This window comes from Bos javanicus, chromosome 17 (assembly GCF_032452875.1).
Source record: "Bos javanicus breed banteng chromosome 17, ARS-OSU_banteng_1.0, whole genome shotgun sequence".
In the NCBI taxonomy this organism is placed as follows: Eukaryota; Metazoa; Chordata; class Mammalia; order Artiodactyla; family Bovidae; genus Bos; species Bos javanicus.
The window spans coordinates 70,791,989-70,812,070 of NC_083884.1; the positions used below are offsets into that span (position 1 = coordinate 70,791,989).

The 20,082-nt window shown below is 45.6% G+C and overlaps 1 protein-coding gene across 6 annotated transcripts in view; it reads right to left on the bottom strand.

Annotated features, from left to right (window-relative positions):
* Window positions 1–1,186: 1,186 nt before the first annotated feature.
* The window catches only part of PRR14L (proline rich 14 like), a 50,108-nt gene continuing 31,212 nt past the window's right edge, over window positions 1,187–20,082 (bottom strand). For all 6 annotated transcript variants that reach the window (XM_061385425.1, XM_061385423.1, XM_061385422.1 and 3 more), the window contains 2 exons: window positions 17,401–17,472; window positions 1,187–14,700 (listed from right to left, as the gene is read on the bottom strand). In XM_061385425.1, coding sequence (XP_061241409.1) covers window positions 14,421–14,700; window positions 17,401–17,472 — 352 coding nt within the window. In that variant the 3' untranslated portion in view covers window positions 1,187–14,420. The remainder of the gene's footprint in view (window positions 14,701–17,400; window positions 17,473–20,082) is intronic.

A 20,082-nucleotide genomic window follows, 5' to 3' on the forward strand; every position in this document is an offset into this window, starting at 1 on the left:
CGCATGTGCCCGGAAAATCTGACTCACCCAAGGTCTGAGAATGGATCAGTTGAGCTAAATTGCTCATTTTACGGGTGGGGAATCTGAAAGCGTCCACAGCTCAGCTGCCGTTGAGTAAGCGCTTCTTAAGTGCCAAGCTCTGTGCTAATGACTCAGCGTGCACGGTGTCTCATTCTTCACTTCCCATCGCTGTACTATCAGGGAGTCCAGAGACCAGAGGTCTTGGATCACCTAGACATGCAATTAGTCGTTGCACGAGGTAACTGGTGTGACAGCGAGTGCTCCTGCAGTTTCTTGACCTTCAGGTTTAAGTGAAAATAGACTTAATAGTATCTGCCTTCGGCAGCTAGCTCTGAGAATTATTCTTATTCTAAAGATAGAGAAATCAGAGCTCAGGAAAGCTAACCACTAGAATGCTAAAGGGCACACTGCTATAAAAGAGAAAAGCTAGAATTTGAACATACATCTCTAGTTCCAAAACCCATGAACTAAACATTCTTCTTTTTAAGCCCTTTGCCTAGAATCTGGCTGAATATGGGTCCCCAAACTAAAGGAATATAGCTCCGCTTTTTCCTCCCTAAGCTGCTAATTGTACTTGTCTTCACCAGGCATTTGATATTTGCCTGGTGCCTGCAATTATTGACATTTCTACATGGTTGGTTATGCTCAATTAGGACATAACCAGGCTCTAAAGGGAGCCTAACAGGCATCGGATTTCCTATTGAAGAGGAGACATTTCCCTTTATGGTTTTCAAAAGTCTGAAGCAGGTGGGGAGTATAGAATGGATTTTACTATTCATTGAAAGTAGTAACTCAAAACCAGGGTAAAAAAAGAAGTGGGAGAGGGAGATTATTTCAAAATGAAGTGCATTTGTGGAAACTGAATATTCACATGGTGGCTCAGGTGGTAAAGAATCTGCCTGCAGTGCTGGAGACCTGGGTTCAATCCCTGGGTCAGGAAGATACCCTGGAGAAAGGGAAAGACCCACTCCAGTATTCTTGCCTGGAGAATTCCATGGAAAGAGGAGCCTGACGGGCTACAATCCATGGGGTTGCAAAGCGTCAGACGCTACTGAGTGACTAACACTTACACCATATACAAAAATTAACTCAGAATGGATCAAAGACCTAAAGCCAAGAACTACATCTGTATAAAACTCTTAAAACAAGGGAAATTTTCATGACATTGAATTCAACAGTGATTTCTTAGATATTACACCAAAAGCATAGGCAACAACAAAATAACAAAAGTTGGATTTCATCAAAATTTAAGTTTTGGGCATCAAAGGACGCTGTCAATAAATTGAAAAGACAACCCTGAGAATGGGAGAAAATATTTGCAAACAAACACATCTGATAAGGGTATGGTCTCCAGAATATACACAGAATTACTAAAACTCAACAACAACAACAACAAATAATCCAATTCAAAAATAGGCAAAGGACTTGAACAGACATTTCTCCAATGATAATATACCAAAGGCCAATAAAAGATGCTCAGTGTTACTGATCATTAGGGAAATGCACATCACAAGCACAGTGAGATATCAACTTCACACCCATTAGAATGGCTATAATCAAAGAGAAAGGAAAATAACAAGTGTTGGCTAGGATTTTGAAAAATCAGAACACTTACGCATTGCTGGTAACAATGTAAAATGGTACAGCTGCTATGCAAAATGACTTGGTGGTTTCTCAAAAAGTTAAACAGAATTATCATATGATCCAGCACCTGTGTGCGTGCTCACTCTGACTCTTTGCAACCCTATGGACCGTAGCCCACCAGGCTTCTCTGTCCATGGGGTTCTCCAGGCAAGAATACTGGAGTGGGTTGCCATTTCCTCCTTCAGGAGATCTTCCTAACTTGAGTTCTTTACCACTAGCGCACCTGGGAAGCCCCAAACAAGCACCCAGGTATAACCTAAAAGAATGGAAGCAGAGACTCAGAAATTTGTACAACAATGTTCATAGTAACATTATTCACAATAGCCAAAAAAAATGGTTCAATAGATGAATAAATAAAAATGTGATATGTCTGTATAATAGAATATTATTCAGCTATAAAAACATGTATGAAGGGACTTCCCTAGTGGTCCAGTGGTTAAAAATCTTCCTTCCAACCCAGGGGTCATGGGTTCAATCCCTGGTTGGGGAACAAGGATCCCACATGCTATTGGGCAGCTATTAATAAATCCACAGTCTGGAACCCCTGAACCCCCAAGCCATAACTAGAGAGAGAATCCCAGACACCACTCGAAAGACCTCCTATGCTGGAAAAAAGATCTGTGAGCAGCAACTAAGACCCAATACAGCAAAATAAGTAAATATTAAAAAAATGTATGAAGTACTGATATATGCTACAACAGGAATAAACTTTGAAAACATTATGGTAAGTAAAATTAGCCAGTCACGAAAGGACACATATTGTTTAATTCCACTTATGTGAAGTGCTTGCTGCTGTTTAGTTGCTCAGTTGTGTCCAACTGGTTTGCGACCCCATGGACTGCAGCCCACCAGACTCTTCTATCTGTGGGATGTTCCAGACAAGAATACTAGAGTGGGTTGCCATTTCTTGAACGGGGGCTTCCAAGGTGGCGTTGGTGGTAAAGAATCCGCCTACCAATTCAAGAGACCCCGGTTTGATCCTGGGTTGGGAGGTTCCCTGGAAGAGGAAATGGAACCCACTCCAGTATCCTTGCCTGAAAAGCTCCATGGAAAGAGGAGCCTGGTGGGTTACAGTGCATGGGGTGGCAAAGAGTCAGACATCACTGAAGTGACTGAGCATGCAAGCAATAAATGATCTCCTTTTTGTCTCTATAGATTTCCCTATTTGGCATTTTCATATGAATGAAATCATATATGCATTTGCATAACTGGTTTCTCTCACTTAGCATATTTTCATGGTTTGTCCATTTTAGAACATGTACCAGTACCACATTTTAATGATTGAATAGTATTCCATTATATAGATAGACTGCATTTCTTTATCCAATCATAGTTAATCATTTCTACCTTTTAGCAATTATGAAAAATACTGCTATAAACATTCATATATGGTTTACTGTATAGGCATATATTTTCATTTCTCTTTTGTATATACCTAGGAGTGGAATTGCTGAGTTGTATAGTTTAATTGGGTTTCCCCAGTGGCTCAGCCGGGGCTCAGAAACAATATGGACCTCACAGAAGCAGAAGATATTAAGAAGAGGTGGCAAGAATACACAGAACTACACACACACAAAAGATCTTAATGACCCAGATAACCATGATGGTATGGTCACTCACTTAGAGACAGACATCTTGGAGTGCAAAGTCAAGTGGGCCTCAGAAAGCATTACTATGAACAAAGCTAGTGAAGGTGATGGAATTTCAGCTGAGTTAGTTCAAATCCTAACAGATGATGCTGTTGAAGTGCTGCACTCAATATGCCAGCAAATATGGAAAACTCAGCAGTGGCCACAGGACTCAAAAAGGTCAGTTTTCATTCCAATCCCAAAGAAGGGCAATGCCAAAGAATGTTCAAACTACCACACATTGCACTTATTTCACATGCTAGCAAAGTAATGCTGAAAATTCTCCAAGCCAGGCTTCAACAGTATGTGAACTGAGAACTTCCAGATATTCAAGCTGCATTTAGAAAAGGCAGAGGAACGAGAAATCAAATTGCCAACATCCATCCATTGGATCACAGAAAAAGCAAGAGAATTCCAGACAAACATCTACTTCTGCTTCACTGACTACGCTAAAACCTTTGACTGTGTTGACCAAAACAAACTGGAAAATTCTTAAAAAGATGGGAATACCAGACCACCTTACCTGCCTCCTGTGAAACCTGTATGCTGGTCAAAAAGCAGCAGTTAGAATCAGACATGGAACAACAGACTGGTTCAAAATTTGGAAAGAAGTACGTCAAGGCTGTATATTGTCACCCTGCTTATTTAACTTATATGCAGAGTACCTCATGCAAAAAGCCAGGCTGGATGAAGCACAAGCTGGAATCAAGATTTTTGGAGCATATCAATAACCTCAGATACGCAGATGACACCACCCTTATGGCAGAAAGTGAAGAAGAACTAAAGAGCCTCTTGAAGGTGAAAGAGGAGAGTGAAAAGCTGGCTTAAAACTGAACATTCAAAAAACGAAGATCATGGCATCTGGTCCCATCATTTCATGATAAATAGATGGGGAAATGATGGAAACAGTGACAGACTGTATTTTCTTGGGCTCCAAAATCACTGCAGATGGTGACTGTAGCCATGAAATTAAAAGACACTCCTTGAAGAAAAGCTATGACAAACATAGACAGCATATTAAAAAGCAGAGACATTACTTTGTCGACAGAAGTCCATCTACTCAAAGCTATGGTTTTTCTAGTAGTCGTGTATGGATGTGAGAGTTGGACCATACAGAAGGCTGAATGCTGAAGAATTGATGCTTTTGCACTGTGGTGTGGAGAAGACTCTTGAGAGTCCCTTGGACTGCAAGGAGATCAAACCAGTCCATCCTAAAGGAAATCAATCCTGAATATTCATTAGAAGGACCGATGATGAAGATGAAGCTTCAATACTTTGGCCACCTGATGCGAAGAGCCAACTCATTAGAAAAGACCCTGATGCTGGGAAAGATTGAAGGCAGGAGAAGGGGGCGACAGAGGATAAGATGTTTGGATGGCATCACTGACTCAATGGACATGAGTTTGACCAAGCTCCCGGAGATGGTGAAGGACAGGAAAGCCTGGTGTGTTGCAGTCCATGGGGTCGCAAAGAGTTGGACATGATTGTCAGAGAGTGTTCTGCCTATGTTTTCCTCTAGGAGTTTTACAGTTTCTGGTTTTACATTTAGATCTTTAATCCATTTTGAGTTTATTTTTGTGTATGGTATTAGAAAGTGTTCTAATTTCATTCTTTTACATGTGGTTGACCAGTTTTCCCAGCACCACTTGTTAAAGAGTTTGTCTTTTCTCCATTGTATATTTTTGCCTCCTTTGTCAAAGATAAGGTGTCCAAAGGTACATGGATTCATCTCTAGCTCCATTAAAAAAAAAGGCATTTGGCTGCACCAGGTCTTAGTTGCAGTACACAGGATCTCCCGTTTTCATTGTGGCCTGCCCAGGCCCCACGTACAGTAAAAGACACAACCCTTCTCCTAGAACCCCACCTACTGTCACACCAGGTCCTGGTGGTATAAAAAGGAGGAAAAAAACACTGTAGTTGTCTGGGACAGACTTGAGGACCTTTACCATGGTCAGATGGAACCCTCTGCTCCGGACCCCCCTGGCTACTTCCCAGCAACCCTTTGACATGCACTGGACTAGAAGCTTCCAAATATGTGTTGACAATGGTTTCCTCTGGTCAGGACAATTATACCGATTTCATGTGTTGTCAGATTTTGTTTCATCTCATTTTTCCTTTAAGTCATCTCTGTAGAAACACATTGTATTGGTGAGTCCCTGGGTAAAATCCGAGGGGGGAGGAGTTTCCTGAGTCCAGGTAGAGATGCTTATCCTCCAGAGTGAAGGCTGGCAAATGAGGTGTCACTTCCTGTTCTGTAAATCGAGTTTTATTGGAATACAGTCACCCCTATTTGTTCACATAGCATCTATAGCAGCTTTCCTGCTACAACCACAGAGCTGAGTAGCTGCAGTAAAGGCCATATGGCTTGCAAAGCCTGAGATAGCTACTGTCTGACCCTTCACACAAAAAGTTGTCTAAAATCTTGTCTAGAGCACCCTGCATGGGCGCCTCTGTCCTGGCATCATCAGAGATGGGAGCTAGCCACAGCCTCCCAAAGAAAAAATGTAAGAAGGGATTTGGATATAGTTCACCAAAATGGAAAATTATTTCCATGGGATGGTCTATGCTCTCTGACATTCAGTGACTATCAAGAATTCAGATTGGAATCAATGGAATATTGATCAGGTTAATTGTCCTGGGATTGGTGGGGAAAGACACAGAGGGCTTGCTGGAGAGCTGGAAATACTTGTAGAAAAGGCCAGGGAAGGCTTGCTGACAAGTTCAGAGGGGCAAAGGGACAAGCACATACCCGGCCAGCCCAGAGGAGTGGAAGTCATGGCTTTCAGCACCTCATCTCACATCTGAGGATCCACGTTGGTTGTCAGCATAGAAACTTGCTATAGAAATTCTTTAGGAAGGACAGAGCGTGAGATGGTTGAATGGTATCACTGACTCAATGGACATGAGTCTGAGCAAACTCTGGGAGATAGTGAATGACAGGGATGCCTGGCATGTTGCAGTTCATGGGGTCACAAAAAGTTGGACACAACTGAGCGACTGAACAGCAACAATAGTTTAATTGTTTAAGGAACTGACACAAGGTTTTCCAAAGTGGCTGTACCATTTTGCATTCCCATCAGTAGTGATGAAGGTTCCAATTTGCCTGGAAATTGCACCGTAGTTGAAGGGGTCTCAAGGAGTCGGACATGACTTAGCAACTGAACAACAACATGGAAATTCTAGCACAGTTCTACAGGGGAAGGTGATCAGCACTTTTCAGGAGTAAACAACAACAAAGCAAAGTAAAAGACACTCGTATACAACCTCTGACATCTTCAGTATGTGTGTATCTTTGTGTGTGTGTGTATATATACATACATGTATATATATATATGTGTGTGTGTGTGTGTGTGTTAGTTGCTCAGTCGTATCCAACTCTTTGCAACCCCATGGACTATAGCCCGCCGGGCTCCTCTGTGCATGGAATTCTTCAGGCAAGAAAACTGGAGTGGATTACCATTCCCCTCTCCATATATATGTGTATATGTATATACATATGAACATGTTCCAACCCCCTTAAATTTTAAGAATATATATGTCTGTGTGTGGATGTAAAATCTTTACATATCAGAGCTTCAAGGCCTCCTTCCAGCTATGAAGTTCTATGATTTTAAGGCAGCATGTGCCTAATTTGGGATTCTGTTCAATTATATATATATATATATATATATATATATATATTTTTTTTTTTTGCAGCCATGCAGCATATGGAATCTTAGTTCTCCAACCAGGGACCCAGTCTGTGCCCCCTGCATTGGAAGTGTGGAGTCGTAACCACTGGACTGCCAAGGATGTCCCCATAAATGTTTAAGATGATGAATCAGTTCTAGATTGTGTCTATATAATGAGGAGAAGAGAGGGGTACTTACTGGACAAAGAGAGAGGGAGGGAAAGGAGTTGACAGAAGAGGCAGTGACGGAAACAAACACACCCATAAGGAGCTGCTGACGTGAGGAGGAGGCTGCAAGGAGGGCGGCAGGTTCACCGGGCCTCACCTCCAGCACCTGGCCTCTTAGAGAACATCATGAAAGTTCTTCCGAAGGTGTGTTGCGGACCTAAATGTGGTGCACGACCTGTAGGCAGATAAATGTACTCGGTGGGGCTCCTCTGAAGCTCACAGGGTGGAGAGGGGGTGGATCGCAGTGCAGGTAGTTGAGCGTATGGGGGAGTGTGTGGGCTGAGGAAGCAGCTGAGAGGCGCCTAACAGGGAAGGAGCCGGAGGCAAAAACCTCCAGAGACCCGAAGACGTGGAGGCAGTCAAGTGTAGAGTATGTGCACCCGACGGTACAGCTTTTTGTGCAAAAGCATCAAGGCCAGAGGCAGCAAGGAGGGTTTGAAGAACCAGAGGGCGGAGCGCCTGGGGGCGGGGCTGGAGAGGCAGGTGTGGGCTGAGGGGTGGGGTTTGCTAGCAGAGGTGGATTGCACCGGGTGGTGTAGGAAGAGACCTCGGCGCAAGCACTTGCGCCGTCAATCAATCTGTCTTTAAGGCTCAGCTTCCTCATCCACAAAGGGGGATTAAAAACATCTACCTCATCAGGTTGTTGTGAGGATTCAAGAAGGTAATGAACAGTGCCATTACCTTGGTTTACTGGCACTGGGGGTCAGTAAACGCTACTGTGGGAGAGAGGAACACTGGGGAAGGATTTCAAGGGAGTGAGTGGTTCTGACAACGGCGAAATTAGATCACTTCGGGCTGGTGGCAGTAGGGGGAAACCCATCAACCACTGCAGTACCTGGGGATATTTGCCCCGTGTTTGTACTCTTCCAAGGACCATTTTACCCTCTCCCAAAGTCTAAAATTAAAATGCAAAAGGGAGAAAAATTCTCAAGACGATTCTTGCCTGCAGGAGCCTCCACCCTCGGCATCCCGGCGTGTCCGTGCCCAGGGCCAGGGATGCAGGCTCCAGTTTGGGCTGCGGAGAGGTACGTGGAAGGTAGGCGACCCCACCCGAGGTGAGAACATCTCGCTGGCACCGCCCCACCTGTGAGCTACAGCCAATCAGACGTCGCGAGGTCAGAGTGGGTGTGGCCGCGCCGGGAAAGGGCCCCAGTTCACTTGCTGTGCAGCCACCAACCAGGTCCCTGGAAGGGTAATCAAAGGGAGGAGAGTCATGAGGTCTTCAAATACTCAGAATCGGCAGGATGGAGAGGACCTCAGCCGGCCTGTCAAACAATAGGTTCTGTTAGTGAAGGCGACCTTTCATTCACAATCAAGTGTTTACTGAGCCCCTATAATATATACCAGGCATGACCGACTCAAAGGGCATGAGCTTGAGCAAACTCGGGGAGAGAGTGAAGGACAAACAGGGCAAGCTGGTGTGCTGCAGTCCATGGGGTCACAAAGAGTCGGACACCACTTGGCTACTGAACAACAAGGCAGTGTTTTAGGTGCCTGAGGGGTCTCAAGAGGGACCAGAGAGGAGCCTACCTTACAGGGATGAACAGATACAGGGAGGAAATTATAAACGCTAGACACATAAAGCATCGGAAAGAGGATTTACCAAGAGCTGGGGGTGGGGGGACGGTACACTTTTAAGAGTCATCTGGGAAGGCAGAGAGCTGAACAGTGTCTGTGGGCATCACGTGGGAGAAAACCCTTTTGGGCACCAGGATGCTGGGTGAATACATCATAGGGAGGACCATGCCTGCACCGGCCAAGGGTCTGCGTGCAAGTCCTGGTCAAACTGCTCCCACCCCAGGGAAATGCCCAAGCAGAAGTACTGGCTGACAGCGAGGAGGGAAGAGGACGGAGTAAGCCTGAAAAAGCTGTTAGAAAAGACTCACCTGTGACCCTGGAAGTTACCTGAAGAACTGGGGATTTTCTAAAACCCTCAAGAAAAGTCCCAGAAGGAACTGCAGAAATTAGGTCTCCATCACATACAGCGGGCAGGACACAGTAGAGGATTCTTCCATCAGTTTGGACCTCTTGCTCTCAAGAGGCCTTATCAAGGCATGCTTCTGTGGTGGGGATACTAAAGCAGTAACATGGGGACTTCCCTGGTGGTCCAGTGGTTAGGAAACCACATGCCAATGCAGGGCACATGGGTTTGAGCCCTGGTCCAGGGAAGATTCCACATGCCACAGGGCAATTAAGCCTGTGTGCCCCAACTACTAAAGCCCACGTGCCTAGAGCCTGTTCTCTATAAGAAAAGCCACTGCAATGAGAAGCCCACGCAACTAGAGAGTAGATCCTGCTTGCCACAACTAGAGACAGCCCGCGAAGCAACAAAGACCCAGCACAGCCAGACATAAAGGACCAAACTAGTAACACTGCCTCAGGTGATGACGGGCCTCTTCCTTCTAAAGGAAGAAAAGGTGTGGGGAGGACTCTGCTCTAAGTAACCGTGAAACCTAACCAGCACAAGCACATCCGCCAGGCAGGATGCTCGCTGAAGGTGACAGACCACATGGACAGAGATCTTCGCTGCAGAAATCCAGGAATTGGAAAAAGGCCAAGAAGAAAGACTTGGGCACTGCTTTTCCTCTGGACAAAGAATATCCTCAGGAATTTTGCTTCTTTCTGGAACATATCAGCATGATGGTAAATAGCGTTGTATTCAGTTATTCTCTTGAGTTTCCACTGGTTAAACACAGAGCTGAGAATCAGAAGACTCGCAGCCTAACCTCACGTACAATTGGGAAGGATATGTGATAGAAGGCAAGACCTTTTTTTCATTTTATTGTTTCAAGGCCTCTTTAAAAGTAAGTGAATGTACTCCACCATATTTATACTCTCCCAGGGAGCCTCCTCAGCAGGCTAAGCTCTTCTTCCAGACATCTTGCTAATATTTGATGTTTATTTTGACCTGAACTTGTTACTGCTTTTTTCATTTCCCAGCCATGTGACAAAACCAGCACTATTCAAAAACCACACACACAGCTTCCCTACCCAACTTAACGGGCTGTGACATGAATCTCAAGGAGTCTTAGCTGTTTCCAGATACTGAAGCCCCTCAAAATGATCCACCGCCTGAGTAAACTTAAAATGCTGCACAACTGGCTCAGAAGGCCACCCACAGGTGGAGCTCTACACGTGCCCTGAGCACAGGCCAGTCCTCAAAAAGTGGTGACCACTTTGGGAGGAAACATGTTTGTTGTGATATATGTAACTTTGGAATGTCTATTAGAATAAACAGCAACCTCATTATATTACAGGTAAAAATTTAACTTATGAAGCCATAAGAGGAGCCTTGAGAGTTATCTGAAAGGTTTTCAAAAAAAAAAAAAAAGAGAAGAATCTTTTTATTTTCATAAATTAACACACATAACAGTGGGATTTTTAGTCACAAACTACCGAACAGAAAAGGAACTGCAGGGGCATTGTGTGTGCCAAGTTACCAAAAATGTACAAATTTCACTTAACTATTGACCATGATAATTATATAAACACTTCAGGCGGCTATTTACTGGCCCAGACCAGTCCAAGGAGATGCTGAGGTCTCTCGCCAAGGATTAAAATCCAATTCAGCACCAGAGAGGGGCTCGAGAAGACACACGATGTACAAGGATCCAATCTGACAGGGTGCAGTGCCAGAGGGCGGACTATGCAGGGACCCTTGCTTCACAATCAGAATAAACAGCCTCTGCTGCTCAGTGTGTGGCTAGATGATAGTGTCACACTTTGATTTTAGTAAAATGAAGCCTTCTTCCTGGCCAACTTTTGATACAGGAAGTTTGGCTCTGGCAAGGAGCCCTCCCCGTGCACGAATCCAAGGTAGGGTGCTACGAGCCTCTGGCCAACCACAGACTTTGGGGACAGCCACCCACGATGCTGTCTCAGAGGTCCTTTCCATGATACTGGGGTCGGGGGACACGCACAGAAAACAGAACACAAGGTAATTAAGGAAAGCACCGACTGCATACTCGGCCCCCAGGGAATGGGGGAAAGTACCACCGCCTACAAGTTGGTCTTTTGCAGATCTCGACGTACATTATGAGATGAAATTCTAGCCTTGGAAACGAGCACTGGCTCTGTGTTCCACCAGCTGCAAGAGCCTTGGATTGATGGCCCTGCCCTGCACCCTCTGTGCCACCCTCGGCCTGGCAGGCAGAGAACCAGCCCCACGGGGAGGACTGAGCCCAGAAGGTGGGATCTGCAGTTAACCTCAGGTTGGCTCTGGTGCCCTTGGAAAGGCCTTTCCAGGCAATATTGTGACAAAGTGTCTGATTTTCACAGCTCGAGGGGGAGTGCTGAGTTCCAGATTCACAGCATGAGTTTCTGAGCTCTTCCGGCTCCAAGTAAGGCAAACGCTACATGTCTCTGCACTGCACCCTCCTTGGCTGTAGCTCTTAAGAGTAAGGTCAGTGTGAAAAAGTGGACATAATCTGCTTGAGTGGGTGATGAGGTACATTTAAACTGATAGAGAAATGAAGCTGCAAAGGAAACCAGAAGAAAAAGGGGGAGGGTGGCCAATACTGCCAGAAACTGACAGAGAAAACCACAGCTGAGGGGTCAGTGAAAAGCCGACGGGCAGAACCACTGATTGGACCTGAGATTTCTCCTCTCTTTCCCATATTAAAATCACTAAATCTGGTGGGGTGGGAAGTCCCCATCCATGGAAACTACCAACTCCAAGCCCAGAACCAGACCTCCCAAGGCTCTGGGCAGGTGGCGCCAGCAGCCAACTGGTGGCACGTGGCATAGCTCCTAGGACCACGGACAGTGCTGCAGCTGTTAGACATTAAGACAGGTGCGGGTGAACACAGCTAAAACCTGACGTGGATTCAGGCAAGCAACTTCAAGTCTGCAGCGGGGGCCCCTTCTTAACTTCGGAATGAGGCAGGACCAGAGGCAGGCCGAAAATTACAAGGGGAAGCTGGCCTCAGAGAAGCTACTTCCTACACTCCCAGGACAGGAAGGAACCCGGGTTCCACCTCCTCCATGCCTCCCCTCCAGACGCTGCAGCTCCAAACCGCGCTCCCAGCCCTGACAGGTGCCATGCCTGCAAAGGGCAAACTTGAAATTGGATCTCCAGAACACTGGTGAAACTGCAGCTGCACCCACTTCAGTCTGCCACGTTTGCCCCACGGTGGACTCATCTACACTGGCGACGGAGCTGGCAAACAGGGTGCTGTTCATTTGCTGGGAGTTTGTCCAGCGGGAGCGCCCTAAAAATGTTCGTACGTGGGCACAAACTCATCCCTACTCCCTTGAGCAAAAAGATGGACAGAAGCATTTGTGTCTGAGGACCCTGTCCCAGGACGGGAGAGGTACTGAGGCGACACACAGGTCATGTCTACACAGTCTGAGCAAAGTGGATGCACGGTGGCAGCCTCTGGTTTGCACTGTCCACAGCCGGTGTGAATGCCTGACTCTCCTCCGATGCTGCGTGGCCATGGCCTGAGAAGCCTCCGTGGGTCAGCAGGCCGGTACTTGGGTTCCTGAAAGCTCTGCCTGAGGCAGCGGGCCGACGAGACAGATGTGGCACTTTTCTCACACTGTCCGTTTTTCTGCTCCAGTGAGGCACAGACTGTCAGCCTGCAGAGGAAAGGCACATAGAGACCCCCACCCCCCACCCCATCTCCCCGCCCGCTGACTCACGGGGCAACAAAAGGAACCCAGGAGACATGATCCAGGATGGGACCACCCAGCCCTCTCACAGGCTGCCCGGGAAACGTCCCCACTGGCCAGCACTGCTCCCCGGAGGAGGGTGGAGGTGGCGGCCGGCGCCTGGGCTGGGTTTTCAGGGTCTGGCTCACCAGCCAAGGAATGCTAACTCTCTGCACTCTCATTTACAGAGACAGAGATGAAAAGAAAAGATAAAATGCAAGGGAAGGGGAAGGGGGAGCAGGGTGAGGGCACACAGGCCTGACGTGGGATGGGACGAAGCCTCTGGGTTGGGGGCCTCACACGGCAGCCGGCCGCTCCCCCGTCCACACACTCCTCGGGTGCACACAGAGAAGCTGAGAGACCTTCCTGACGTTCCTCCAGGCTTCCAGCAGCACTGACGCAGGAGCCCAGAGGACAGCGAGGTGCCCTTGGACGGGGCTGCCTGTGAACTCCGTGACCTCGGCTGGCCCCCTCTCCCCCTGGACCAAGCGGCTCTGGCAGCTGTGGACACTCTGGGTTGGCCTTCGTCACCACCAGGGCCGCTGTGGACCTTTGTCATGGACACCACTTCAGATGAAACCCGCTGAGACCACACCCAACTTTCCGACTTGTTAAATGACCAGGAGAGAAACCTGCTCTTACTTCCGTCATTACAATAAATACATCTAGTTAGTGGCCGAGAATGAGAACCCAGATGAGTTACAACAGTCATGCCCCGAGTTGCATGTGGGGAAGAGGCTGCCCAAACGCGTTGATGGGAAAGGAAGGCTCTTGGCCACCCACCAACAAACCGGGTCAAATGCCTGTCGTGTGTTCTGGAGATGTGTATTGTCTTTCTCCTTGATGTCTTAAAAAATTCGTTTTAAAATCACATTTAAAGGCTCCAAACATGCAGCAAAAATTAAAAAAAAAAAAAAAGAGGGAAATAAAACAAATTAATCAACACCACAACATTAAAAAGTGCAACTTACTTCAAATGGACCCTGGACGGGCTCCTCTGGCACTAGTGACCCACAGTCACAGAGGGGAAAAGACAATAGGGAAAAGCCACACACACACACACTCACACACACACCCCTGGTTCTGGACAGACGGACTCAAAGGATTAGAAAACACAACAGCTCGTCTTTCCTCAACTACTGAAGTGAGCCAGTGAGACCTCATGGGACAGGACGCCAGGTCTCTCTCCCCAGGCCACATGTCTGAATGATCTTGGTCTAGCACCACCATAAACGACGTGGGACTTTCACATGGACGTGCAAATGCTGTGAGTCGTTGAAACCTAGTGTTGCTGAAGGGGTGCCGCGTGCCCCTCCACGGATGGCAGAGAATGGGGTGAGGAGGCCGGCGTCATCCGGGACCATTTCCAAGAGAAAGGGAGCGTTCCTGAGGTTCTGTGCTCAGCAGTACAAGCTAGAGGGCCTTCCTACACCAACTCCAACAGAAGCTGCACCCGGAAGGAGGTAAAAATCCACAGCCTGTGCTCTGAGGGGTTTAGGTGGGAGGGCAAAATCAGGTATCCTCTTCCAGGAGGCCAAGAAAAGTCTGAAGCCGAGACCCCCAACCTGAATCGCCACTCAGCAGCCGGATGACTGCTCCTGCTCCTCCTCTTCCTTGGCAAAGAAGGTCTCCAGTTCCATCAGTTTCTGTATCAAGAGTGCGTCCAGCTCGCGGCTCTGCAGTGCTGCCTTCTGGGCCCGTGTAAAACTGCCCGCTACCTTGACCTTTCCACGTGCACGCCTCTTCCGAGGGACTGTGAAATCCTGAAACTCCAGGACTCGCTTCCTCTTCTGTTGGCTGATGGAGATGAGCGTACCGTTTCGTTCCTTAGGTTCCTCGAAAATGGTCTCTAAACACCTAAAGGTGAAGTACAAGACAGGATCATTGACACGCAGACCTGGGGGGCCACCGACCCTCCCCATCTATGCTGAAGGCTCACTGCTCCTGACTCAGCTCCTGTCTCTGGCCTGGAGCTTTATTTTTTTATGACCAAAAAAATACATACATATATATATACATATATATATATATATATATATGAATATGTAACACAAGCACTTTGAATACGTAATACAAGCAATTTGGAAAACTCAGCAGTGGCCACAGGACTGGGAAAGGTCAGTTTTCATTCCAATCCCAAGGAAAGGCAACGCCAAACAATGTTCAAACTACTGCACGATTGCACTCATCTCACATGCTAGCAAAGTAATGCTCAAAATTCTCCAAGCCAGGCTTCAACAGTATGTGAACCATGAACTTCCAGATATTCAAGCTGCATCTAGAAAAGGCAGAGGAACCAGAGATCAAGCTGCCAACATCCACTGGATCACAGAAAAAGCGAGAGAGTTCCAGAAAAACATCTACTTCTGTTTTACTGACTATGTCAAAGCCTTTAACTGTGGATCACAATAAACTGTGGGAAATTCTTAAAGAGATGGGAATACCAGACTACCTTACTTGCCTCTTGAGAAATATGTATGCAGGTCAAGAAGCAACAGTTAGAACCAGACATGGAACAATAGACTGGTTTCAAATTGGGAAAGGAGTACGTCAAGGCTGTATATTGTCACCCTGCTTATTTAACTTGTATGCAGAGTACATCAGGCAAAAAGCCAGGTTGGATGAAGCACAAGCTGGAATCAAGATTGCTGGGAGAAATATCAAAAACCTCAGATATGCAGATGACACCACCCCTATGGCAGAAAGTAAAGAACAAAAGAGCCTTTTGATGAAAGAGGAAAGTGAAAAAGTTGGCTTAAAACTCAACATTCAAAAAATTAAAATCATGGCATCCAGTCCCATCACTTCAGGGCAAACAGACAGGGAAACAATGGAAACAGTGACAGATTTTATATTTTGGGGCTCCAAAATCACTGCAGATGGTGATTGCAGCCATGAAATTAAAAGCCGCTTGCTCCTTGGAAGAAAAGCTGTGACCAACCTAGACAGCATATTAAAAAACAGAGACATTACTTTGCCAACAAAGGTCCGTCTAGTCAAGGCTATGGTTTTTCCAGTGGTCATGTATGGATGTGAGAGTTGGACTGTGAAGAAAGCTGAGTGCCGAAGAACTGATGCTTTTGAACTGTGGTGTTGGAGAAGACTCTTGACAGTCCCTTGGACTGCAAGGAGATCCAACCAGTCCATCCTAAGCAAAATCAGTCCTGAATATTCATTGGAAGGACTGATACTAAGATGAAACTCCAATACTTTGGTCACCTGATGCGAAGAGCTGACTCACTGGACAAGACCCTGATGCTGGGAAAGACTGAAGACAGGAGAAGGGGACGACAGAGCATGAGATGGTTGGATGGCATCACCGACTCTATGGACATGAGTTTGTGCAAGCTCCAGGAGTTGGTGATGGACAGAGAAGCCTGGTGTGCTGCAGGCCATGGGGTTGCAAAGAATCGGACACGCGTGAGCGACTGAACTGAACTGAATACAAGCACATAGTGAAGAAACAGAAATTGGACAGGATGGTAAAGAATAAAAGTAAGACACCCCCACCCCACTAGCAACAGTGTTTCGTGTATCCTCCCAAAGTCATTCAGCATACAGACGTGCACAGGTGAACATGCGTCAGCAGAGGTTAGCCCTGATATGTGAAGGGCTGGGTAGCAAACATTTTAAAAACCGATGAGCCACTTGAGTCTCTGCTACATATTTATTTTCATTTTTTAAACAGTCCTTTGAAAGAACAGAGATCATTCTTAGCTCATAGGACTGGAAAAAAAGAAAGGAAACAGGCAGCTGGCTGAACCTGGCCTGTAGTTTGCCAACTCACGGCACCATCCATCCAGCAGTCTGGGTTCCTCTTTACTCAAGGGGTAGCAGACCACAGGCTCTCCTGTGCACTGTGCTGCTCTGACTAGCAATAACCTTTAAGAGCGCCCCAGCTGGGTACGCAGGGATCCCATTTTAAGTGGCTGTGCGGTGTAACCCACAGTCAGGATGGATCATAATTTAGTCAGAACTCTAGTAATGGGTATTTTTAAAGTTGTTTCCAACCCTCTCCTATTATTGAGTTGGCCAAAAAGTCTGTTCAGGTTTGTAAAATCGTATGGACAAATTTAAAAGAACTTTTTTGGCCAACCTAATATTTAGCAATGCTGCAATGAACAGCATTATATGACAAAGGCTTCATAGCAAATGCTCATCCTATCTTATAGGATAAAACTCTCCTCCTCCATCCTAGACACCACAGGAATGCAATAAACGTTTAACGATTTGAATAGAATTTAGACCCACACAAAGCCAAGTAAGTGAAATGTCTTCTGTATTTGGGTTTGGAGTCAAATCTGTAGATCAATGATTCTTAGTCTTGAAGACACAAGTACAAACGAAAAGAGGATGACCAACCTGACACATTTCTTTCCTGTCCTACTGCTGACTCCAATTCAAGCGAACACTGAAAATACCAATCCTAGTTATTTTTGAGATCCGGTACTGGAAGAACTGAACATAAAACCCTTTCCAAAGTGAAAAGACTGGAGACTTACGTCGATCATTTCAGAAGCCCTCCCAATCTATTATTTCCTACTTGTGTGTACCTACCTGTTTGCAGGAGGAGATTTATAATTCTTGTTGGTATATATTTCTTCTAAACTAAACTCTTTTTTCTTTAACCTGAAAAGAGAAAAAGGTATAAATTCTTCATGGTCTCGGTTTTAAGAAAACAGATTTATTTATTTGGCTCTGCTGGTTAGTTGCGGCATGTGGAAGCTAGTTCCCTGCCCAGGGATCAGTCCCAGGCCCCCTGCATTGAGAGCCTGGAGTCTTAGCCACTGGACCACCAGGAAACTCCCTTCACGGTCTCCTAAGAGCAACAGGATTGGTTTCCCAACTTTATCCTTTTCCGGTCTTTTACTTTCCAATAGCTCTTGATATGTCTCATGTGAACCATGAATCCTGGATCTTCCTTTTCATGCTGCTGATCTTAACTTTGTGAGATTCAGTTCAGTTATACTTACTGGGAGGGATATAAATGGATCTGTACCTATTATCTTAGCTTACAGCTTCTTTTTTTCCTACTTTTTCAATGTTTCTTCTCTTTGACTGACTGTTCTCTTTTTTATCCTCCCCTCCTGGCTTAAAAATTATACATCTTCTGTTCTTTTAGCGGTTGCAAGAATTTTGATTAGCATATTTAACTTAGAAACTGAAGTGCAGTAATATTTTTACTCTTCTCTCAAACAACACAAGGTCCTGGGAAGTTCTAAGTCTAATCAATACTGTCCCAATTTATACGTTAGCAGTGTTGTACGTTGCCTTTTGATTTTGTAATTATGCATCTAATGAGCTAACCATGTTATCTCTTTATTTTGTTAATTAAATTTCCTTTATTCTATTAACATGGTATACTACACGGATTGATATCCTGTGTTCAACTAACTCTGCATTCCTGGGATAAAACCCACTTGGTCATGGGTATAACCATTTTTTCAAATATGTTGCTGGATTCAGTTTGCTAGTATTTGAAGATTTTGGTGTCTACGTTTACAAAGTTTCCTGGCTTCCTTTCAGATCATCTTTCTGTCTTTGGAACTCTGAGCTCTCCTCCCCGCCCTGGCTTCTTTTCAGATCATCTTTCTGTCTTTGGACTCTGAGCTCTCCTCCCCGCCCTGTCATCTGTTCTCTATGTCTCTGTCTCCATTGCCGCCCTGCAAATAGGGTCATCAGAACAATCTTTCTAGATTCCATAAATACGTGTTAAAATGTGATATTTGTTTTTCTCTTTCTGACTTACTTCACTCTGTATGACAGACTCTAGGTTCATCCACCTCATCAGAACTGACTCAAATGTGTTCCTTTTTATGGCTAATAGTCCCCTGTATATATGAGTTTGTGTTTTGTCTGTTTATAGCTTGTTTCTTTTTTCCCCAGCAGGAAAGATACAATTTTTACGAAATAGCTTATTCAGATTTTTATTTTGACTCTGAATTTTGTTATAGTTAACCATTTCCTATGGTTTCTTCAAGTATTCTTTTTTTTTACATTTAAGTCTGATTTCATGTGGAATATATTCTGGTGAAAGGTCTAAGATAGAGACCCAGCTTTATTATTCTTAGAATGGCTGCCCAGCTGTCCCAGTAGCACTTCACTGATTAGCCCATCTTTGCATCACTGATTTGAGGGGACACCTTTGTTACGTATTAAATTTCTCTATGTATTTGTGTCTATTTATGGACCCCTATTTTTGTTTTACAAGCTTGTATATTAATCCTCTGGCATCATGTTGTTTTGTTCTTCTCCATTCTGCCATATTTATTTACTTTTTGACATGTACATGTGTGTTTAGTCACTCAGTCATGTCTGACTCTTTTGTGACCCCATGGACGGTAGTCCAACAGGCTCCTCTGTCCATAAAATTTTCCAGGCAAGAACACTGGAGTGGGTTGCCATTTCCTACTCCAGGGGATCTTTCTAACCCAGGGACTGAATCCTGGTCCCTTGCATTTCCTACACTGGCAGGCAGATTCTTTTTTTTTTTTTTTAATTTTTTTTTAGTTGAAGGATAATTGCTTTACAGTATCGTGTTGGTTTCTGCTATTCATCAACATGCAGGCAGATTATTTACCATACACACAGCTTTACAGTTAGCTGTGCTGGGTCTTCGCTGCTGCACTTGGGCTTTCTCTAATGCAGTCAGCGGGGGCTGCTCTTCATTGCAGTGCGCAGGCTTCTAACTGTGGTGGCTTCCTTTGCGGAGCGTGGGCTCCAGGGCACGTGGGCTTCAGTAGTTATGGCTTGCGGCTCTACAGCGTGGGGTCAGTAGCTGTGGCAAACGGGCTTAGCAGCTGTGCATCATGTGGGATCTTCCTGGATCAGAGATTGAATCAGGCCCCTTGTGTTAGCAGGCAGACTCTTATCTACTGTGCTGCCAGGCAAGCCCTGGCATCATGTTGTTTAAATTGCTGAGATTTTACAACATATTTTAAGATCTCTTAAGACTATATTCTTTTTTTTTTTTAAATCTACTTATTTTTGGCTGGGCTGGGTCTTGCTCAGGCTTTCTCCAGTTGCAGCGAGTGAGAGCTACTCTTCATGTGTTGCATGGGCTTCTCATTTCAGTGGCTTATTGCAGAGCACAGGCTCTAGGCACTCATACTTAGTGGCTGTGGTATGCAGGCTCTAGGGTATGCAAGCTTTAGCAGTTGCAGTTTGCAGGCTTAGTTGCTCCACAGTAAGTAGAATCTTCCTGGACCAGAGATCGAACCCATGTCCCATGCATTGGCA